An 8,391-nucleotide genomic window follows, 5' to 3' on the forward strand; every position below is an offset into this window, starting at 1 on the left:
CCTGTGGGAAGAGTAGATTACAAAAGGAGTTAGGTGACTATAGAATTTGGGGGAGTTATTAGGACTGTGAATAAACCTTAAGTTTGGAAGATGGAAAAGAGCACCCACAGACAGCAGATTTGTTCAGTCCATAATCCCCTCTAATTCTATTGTTTTGTTTTATTATATATGGTGTTGAGACTGGAGGGAAATGGAGTTGAGGTTTATGTATAATTTTTAATTTTTATAAAATAAGCACATTGTTAAACATATGTAAAATGTTAAGAACTACTTAAAATAGATTTTTAGAATCACACCCTCCTCCACTTACCCTCCCCTCCCCCACCAACAACGTGCCTCTTCCAGTTAGTAATTAGGACAGGCAGGGACAAACCTACAAAAATTTTTTTCTCTATGCTAGAGATCCTAATCAGAACTGGGCTGCCCCCTTGCGGTCTCTTCGAGGTCAGCTTCCATCAGCCCACATCCCCTACCCCCTTGTCTCCGGCGTACTCTCACAATACATTAAGGGGCAGAGAATAGTAAATTCTGTACGCTGTAAACTCCGGACTTGCCCCCCTCCCTCCTTCAAAGCCTTTCGAGTCTTCTCCAGGGGACAGTGAAGCTGGACAAAAGCATCAGACACCTACCCTCACTCCGTTCCCTGCGCTAGGAATCACAGAATTCAGAGCTCAGGGTCCGGGAAGCCCGGATAGAAAAGTCAAGAACAACCGAGTTCGGTTTTGACCTCTGAAGTCGTGGAGGGCTGGCAGCTGAGCTGGTAACGTGCTTGGTGGGTTATGTAAGGAAAGGGCTGGAGGAGCCGCCCCAGCGGGAGCCCGAGAGAGGACGTAGTGTTCTTGGTGGCAGCCTCCACCCTCCTCACCCAGCAGGGTAGGAGGCACCCACCCAACTTGGAGAAGGAGGAAAGGAAGGTGAAGCCGAAACCGGAAAGCCACAATGGCTGCGCTGCCGAAACAGGCAGAGGGTACACAGAGGCACACATTCATTCTCTCACACACGTTGCAGACCCAAGTAGCTGATGCCTTCCACGTGCTGCACTCGTGAGCAGAGCAGCTCAAAGTGGGTAGAGGAATCGGCTCTCTAGGAGCAGCCGAAAGTCCCGCATCCCGAGAGACGCGCCTCAGGTCACGCAACCAGTCTGTACACTCCAGCCTCGTGTCCCCGGCGCCCACCATCCTATTTAAGGCCACGGGCTCCGACCTTTTCAACCCTCCCTATTTTTCCACTTTCGATCCGCCTCCTTTTCTCCTCACCGGGTCCTCCAAGCTAGACGCATGTAGGGGCGGAGCACGAAATACTTCCTTCCAGCCAATTGTCACCCGACTGCCTTTCTATTGGCCTAGCCCCTGTGAGCTTCTGTAACAAGAGTCACGTGCCGCCGGCTAGGAAACCAATGAGGGTGCGGGGTCTGTGTACGCAGGGGGAGGCACGTGCCGAGCTGCACGTGTCTGGGAGGGGGTTAGGGGCGGAACCCAGTGGGAAAGAAGCGGAGGTGGGTAGTCGAGACCTGAGGAGTCGGAGGAGCTGGAGGAAACCTGGGACGATTCGAGTGACACAGGTGAGGAGACTCGGAGGACAGAGAGCGATCCGCGAGGTAAATCAGACCAAGGAGGGTTTAGAGACCTAACGCAGATCTTGGTATGGGAGGGATCACGTCACGTGACTTGCGCGCCGGGAGCGAGTCTGGCGCGGAAAACCTGACAATGATTGGGAAGAGGCGGGAGGTCTCTGTGGGAGACGCTTCCTGCAGGGTTACTAGGTGGGTTCCGGTTTCCGGACGTGATCTCAGGTGGAGAGGTTCGCTGTGTGGTCTGTCTGGGAACAGACCACGTGAAGGACGGGCCGGGGGAAGGTGTAAAGTCAGGTAATTTACTCTGAACTGAGGGGAGAAAAAACTTAACAACTGATCCTTGGAGGCCAGCAAGGCAGTACAGGTCCTTAATGGGGGGTTGGGGGGGATAACTTTTTTCTTTTGTCTTCTGAGACAGGTAATATTGGGGACGGAGGGAGGGAAGAGAGATTATTATCCGTGCAGTATACCCCAGTCTTCCAGTATATTTCTAATCCTCAGATTCTGGTTATAGACTTACTTGCTTTGCTCTCCAGTTGCAGGTTTCGATCTCTGGGTGCCCCGGGAGCTGCTTTCCAGCCCCTGCTTCTGAACCTATGGATTCTCCGTCTAGCGTTTCTTCCTATTCTTCCTACTCTCTCTTTTCCTCTTTGTCCACCTCCCCAGTGAACAATGACTTTGGCTTCCCCTCCGATAGTGAGGAGGAAGACAAGAGGGCCCACGGCCCCAGGTCAGACACTATTGGGCAGAGGGGAGGTTCCCGGCCCCGTCCCGGTCCTATCCGCTGCAGGCAACGACCCAAGCTTTCCAGGAACCAGCATACAGCATCTCACTCGGGCCAACGGAACTTGGCTTCTCCCATGGCTGGATCCGGGGTCAAAAGATCAAGAGATGGTGAATTGGAGACCATTCTAAACATCCAGGGTTGTACCACAGAAGGAGACATGCTTTTTGCTCAGAAGGTAAGAGAAAGCTGAGGAAAGGACACATGCTACTGAAGTGGCTTAGCACCCAGCCATTGCTAAGGTCCTTATAAGGATAGTACTGGCTCCCAGATTTGGAAGTGGAAGAAGTATCAGTACTGGTATGCGCAATTCTTAGTCGTTTTATAGCGTTTGTTCTGGCTTCCTACAGTGTAAAGAGCTCCAAGGATTCATACGCCCTCTCACAGAGCTACTGAATGGGCTGAAGATGGGTCGCTTTGAGAGAGGTAATTATCTGGTCAGTTGTATTCTTGTGGGCTCGGTTCATCTCTCTCTCAATCTCTCGCTCTCTCTGTTTTAATTGTGTAGTTCTCTTAAGTCTTTGGGTCCTGGGTTATTCCTTTTTTGCTTCTGTATATAATTTCTTAAAGTGAATCAATTTTAACACTCTTGTATCCTTCCTTTACCTGACTAATTCTTGACTCTTAATCCTTGGTCTCTTTCCTTCTCCCTGACTCTAGGATTGAGCAGTTTCCAACAGAGCGTGGCAATGGACAGGATCCAGCGTATTGTAGGTGTTTTGCAAAAGCCACAGATGGGGTAAAGTCTCCCTGGTTCTTTCCTCAGTACTTCATAAAAAAGGGAGATATCTCTAATCCTGTCTTGTTGGGGTTTTTTCCACACTTAATGGCTTTTTTAAAAAATGTCTTTTTCACAGGGAACGTTATCTAGGAACACTACTACAGGTAGAAGGGATGTTGAAGACTTGGTTTCCTCATATAGTTGCTCAGAAGTCATCATTGAGCAGTAGTAACAGGCACCAGCTGACCAAGGTAAGAACTTATAAACCTGAGGAAGAGGTCAGAAAATAAAGAAATGAAGTGTACGTGCAGAAATGGGCTCCCTGTTCCATTTTTTTATGAATCTTTTCCTCTTTTCAACAAGTTTCTTTTCAAGGATGGGAATGCCTAACCTTCCTTCATTTTTTTGATTCCTAGATATTTTTTGTGTTATTTTGTTCAGACCACTGGGAAGAAGTACATGAAGTTTAATTCTATCCCTCATGCTGCAGCTTATGTGCTTTCTGCATAGATACAGAAGGCTTTATACCTGAGCATATGAGTCATGCAGGGAGATTCCTCAGCTTCTTTCTGGAAATCTTTGTTCCTCTCCTGCCCCTAAAATCCTCTCTTCTCTTTATTTACTCCTGCCCAAATATCCTTGTACTAAACCCTTTGAAACCATGGGTTTCAAGGATGGGTCATAAGAGGGGGGGAGGGTACCTGTAGGGCACTCAGAGTGCGAGTATTAGACAGTTCCTTAGGCCTAATGTGGAAGTGAACTATTTTCTGTGCCTTTAGGTTAAGAGTACTTAGGGGCATTCAAATGATGGGGAGGGGAAAGTCTTGTAGATAATGGACAGTCCTTGTTTTCAATCAACCACAGTTACTGCTGTGGGAATAATTGATTTAAAAATAAGCCAGAGGGTAGGGACTTTAAAGGGGGGAATCTAGTAACCACAATGTTGCTCATGTGATTGTATATCAGTGATATCTTAATAAAAAAATAATAAGCCAGAGGATCCACCTGCATATTAATTTACATTTCATAAGGAACTCGACAAAGGAAATTAGAATGTAAAATACATAAATTAGGAAATTATTCCAGTTAAAAATAGGCTTTTAAAAAATAAGTTTTAAAATGAATTTTTTTATAAATAGTGAGAACCTAAGGGACTGTTTTATTTTGTATATGCCCGGATATCCAGGGCCTGATACAGTTTGTGGTCCAAAGTGTGCCCTCGAGTATTTGTTAAATAAATGAAAGTACAGTTTGGTTATTAAAACTTTTACTTAATTTCTTGTCAGACCATAGTTATCTGTTGCATATAAAACAAGGTATATTTGCATTGTAGAGTTCCCAAGAAAAACAAAGGTTTAAGCAACCAGGTGTAGTTTAACCTGAAAGCCTTCTTACATCATTTTTTCTCTTTTTGCCCCATTCCTAGCATTTTCCAAGCCGCCACAGTTATCTAGCTGCTTCATCTCCTGAATTTCCCATAAACAAGATGGACCAGACACAGCTAGGACATCTAGTATTGAGACAAAAGCAGCCTTGGCACCTCACTGAGTGGCCAACTTTGAACCTCACTTGGATCCACACGACTCCAATTTGCAACCCTCCTCTCAGTTCCCCAGCCACCGTCTCCTTTAGCCACAGTCCCATAGGCATTAGCACTAGCATTGGTGTCATCGTTTTCATCCAGCATGGAGTGCGGCCTTTTACCCACTGTGCCCCAACTGCTCCAGTTCCCTGTACTGCGGCATCTCCTATCATCTCTGGTGATCCTAAGAAACTCTCTGGAGAGGAGCCTCATTGCCACAATTTGCCAGGAACTCTGCCGTCTGACTGGAGCTGTACCTTATCCCCTCCTGGTAGACCCAGCATGGCCAGAGAGATGACCACCAGCCACCTAGAGCAGATAAGCCATCTGCCAGTTGCTCCTGATGTCCATCCTCTCAACCCTTAATCCAGGACTTTAGATTGTGGTTTCTAATTTGCATAAATACATAGATAACTTTTTTTTTTACTTTTAATGTGTGCATTTATGTTGAGAGGAGAGAAATCCTTTCTGATTAAAGAAATTTTATACTTAAACAGTTTGCTGATTGGAGGAAATTGAACCCTGCTTCACATACCACTGTTTATCCTCTAGCTGCATAGAAGAAAAGGGATGGGAACATGAGCTCTGCAAGTTGGAAATCTGGATGGGACAATATAAGGGCTGTGGGAGAGGAAAAGGGGCAAACACCCTTGTGACAGTTGTAAAGTTCAGAGTTGGGTTTGTGTTTTCCTTCAGGCTCAAAAACTAGTACCTTTCCCTTTCTGTCTCTCACTCTTGTAATCTTGCAGGTGGCCCAGAGTAGTAGGTCCTGCTCTAAGATAAATTTGCTTTGATGGGAGTTGTTGGTGCTTAAGAATAAAGGTATATGTAATCTACTGCTGTCAGAGGAGGGACACAAGAACTGGAATAATTTCTGTGGTTGCCAGTTTTCAAGAGGAAGGAATGCCCTAGAACTATCTGAATGGGGAGTGTCCCACCAGACACTGGGCCTCATCCTGACTCAAAAAGCTATAGCTGCCAAATGTATGCCAGACTAAGGAAGGCCTACCTAAGAAGGCAAAAATGAAGTCTGTGTATTTACCTAAATCTACCCTTCATCTATTTCTCTTTATGATTTGTCCCAGTTTCCACCACAACCATGTCCTCTCCCATCCTAAGCCTTAGTAGTGTATCAGACTACTCAGTCTTTTTAGTTTTTGCTTCTTGGCTACTTAGCACATAACTAGTTTCTCAGAGCTAGTTATACATACTCCTCCTATTAAGTACTCTGTTCTCAGTGCAGACTTGTCTCCTTTTATTTCAGAGACAAGACTTCCTTTCTAAGGCAAATCTCTCCATTTTTACCTTTGATTACTCCATCATTTATCTTCTTTATATCTTGTAACTTCAATTTGCTATTGGATTGTTTATTCTTTCTTTCTCCTACAAGAGTGATCCTGAGCCTGGCCGTCCTCTTTCTCATTTTTCTCAATAATTCTTGACAAAATAGTCATATGCTCTTTCTGACAACTTTCTACTGCTCAATCCTTAACCTTTTGCAGTCAAGCTTCCATTGCTATCTGCTGCACCTTCCAAAGTCACTAATGATGTCACAGAATCAGAATATTAAAATACAGCTTCTACCCAATTAAGAGCTAGAACAAAGGGTCTTTACAAAAGCAATGTACTTATGCTGTTTTCATCATTTGACACTTGATGCTGTCTACCAAAACTACTCCCTTGGCTCCCATTCGAGCACACTATCGTAACTAATAAAAGGAGACAATTGTGCACTGAGAACAGAGGACTTGAGAAATAGGGGGAAGATGTATAACTAGCTCTGAGAAAGTAGTTATGTGCTAAGTATAGCAACTTCTGTACCTCTTAATGGCCCCACTTCTGCCTACTCCAGAGTTTGGGGGGGTCCCCTAGGCTCAGTCTTTGACCCCTTTCTCTGACTTCATTCTTTCACCCAAAGGTTTTATCTTTCATGGTTTAATTATTGCCTCAACTTACTGCTAAAGCGTCATCTCCAGTCACATGCAATGTTTCCCCTGAGATGACATAAGGAATATTTAAATTTCTGCTGGACACTTCTATTTATATATTACCAACACTTAAAGCTTTTATTTCAGCATTTTAGAACCAACAGATACCATCTGTTTCTAATTCAGTTTTGTAGACTCGGAAAGTTAGCTTGTGCAAGATAACACAACATGTAGTACAGAACTCTTGATTTCTAGTCAGGCATTCTAGTGCTCACCAATCAAAATACTATCTTTCCTCTAAAGATGTCCTGTTGTGCCTTTTTGCAGTCTCTTTTTCTTCTATTAGTGCTATCTATGGTACCATCATTTTTCTAGATAACAGGGTTTAAAACTGGGCACCATTCTGTCACCACATCCTTTTTATTCTGTATTTGGGATGTCTCTTAAAATCCATTTCTTCCTATCCATTCCATTGCCACCTCTCTAGTCTAAGCTTTGACTATAGCAATCACCTCTCTAATTTTCCTAAAACAGTGCTTTTGCATGTCATTCCCTATTCAAATCCTTCAGTGGTTCTCCAATGCTTTGAAAAGAAAGTGCAAAACCTTTAGTGAAGGTCTCCATTTCTCCCTCTGCTTCCCTGCATGATCCCTCTGTTCAGTTTTATTTGCCCCTGAACACTGTAAGCCTTTTTGTCTCTAAAGTCTTGTTCATACTGTTCACCTTGCCCAACCTTTTTTCCTGCTTTGGTTAACTGAAAGTTACCCTTCTTTCAATGACTAACTCAAGTCCTTCTCTCAATTGTTCTACAGGCTCAGTCTTTGGCACTTTACTCCACCAAATGAGATCATGTGTATAAAATGCCTAGTATAAGGTTTGGTATATAGTAGGCTTGCAAAAATGTTTCTTTCCCCCTTTCTTTCAAAGTATTTTTCTATTGTGTCCTATTTGATTCCCATGACAGTTTGTGTGACTGAGGGAAGATATGCAGATTTTACAGTTCCATTTTACAAATGAGAAAATAGACTAAAAGTTTAAATCAGGGGTCAGAAAGAGCCAGATAGTAAGTATTTTAGAGTCTGTGGGACATATACCAACTACCCAACTCTGCTGTTGTAGCCATTCTTAATATGTAAACAAATGAGCATGGCTATATTCCAGTAAAGTTTTATATATAAAAACAGGTGGAGCTGGATTTGACCTGTAGACACTAGTTTGCAGAACCACTGCTTTAAATGACTTATTCAAGGTCATATGCCTGATAAGTATCAGAATTTGGATAGAATCCAGATCTCAACTTCTGATCAAGGCTTTTCCACCATACTATACTTTTGTCTATGTTTTGCATTTGTCATATGCTAACTTGTTTTACTATTTTTCTTTTATGTCTACCTACTGTCTTCTGGTGGTCCAAGAGGCACTGAAATGTATAAACAGGACTTAACACAGAGTATGCACTCAATAAAAGTTTACAGATAAGCATAATGTCCCAGTTTTGGTAATTTGAACCTAGAGTACTCTGAAACCAGCTGTAGTTTATTTAGCCATTAGCATAACTGATGAGGATGTCTGTGTGTGTGTCTGTGTGAGCATGTGCACCTGTGTGTTTTAGTGGAGGTATCAAAGAAACTCATTACATGAGTACCTGTTTGGGACCCATTTTCTTCTTTTGAGACTTTTTCTACCGTTATCCAGTAGCCACCAGATCTGAACTGTGAATAACCATAAGTGTATATGTATAAGTAACATACAAATAAAATAAAGGAAAGCTATTTTCACAGTTAGGAAGAAATTAAAAAGGTG

The 8,391-nt window shown here is 43.4% G+C and overlaps 1 protein-coding gene across 5 annotated transcripts; it reads left to right on the forward strand.

Moving 5' to 3' along the window:
- Positions 1-81: 81 nt before the first annotated feature.
- Positions 82-5,154, forward strand: CIART (circadian associated repressor of transcription). 5 transcript variants are annotated; one of them, XM_036905293.2, is made up of 6 exons: positions 82-1,561; positions 2,110-2,535; positions 2,708-2,783; positions 3,018-3,096; positions 3,215-3,329; positions 4,505-5,154. In XM_036905293.2, the coding sequence occupies exons 1-6, from the start codon at positions 1,397-1,399 to the stop codon at positions 5,024-5,026; spliced, it is 1,383 nt and encodes a 460-aa protein (XP_036761188.2). In that variant the 5' UTR covers positions 82-1,396; the 3' UTR covers positions 5,027-5,154. The 5 variants fall into 5 exon arrangements, with proteins under 5 accessions (XP_036761188.2, XP_036761190.2, XP_036761187.2 ...); XM_036905295.2 differs by having other exon boundaries at positions 1,468-1,561; positions 2,240-2,535; XM_036905292.2 differs by having other exon boundaries at positions 1,502-1,597.
- Positions 5,155-8,391: the final 3,237 nt, after the last annotated feature.

Source organism: Manis pentadactyla, chromosome 4, assembly GCF_030020395.1.
Source record: "Manis pentadactyla isolate mManPen7 chromosome 4, mManPen7.hap1, whole genome shotgun sequence".
Lineage (NCBI taxonomy): Eukaryota > Metazoa > Chordata > Mammalia > Pholidota > Manidae > Manis > Manis pentadactyla.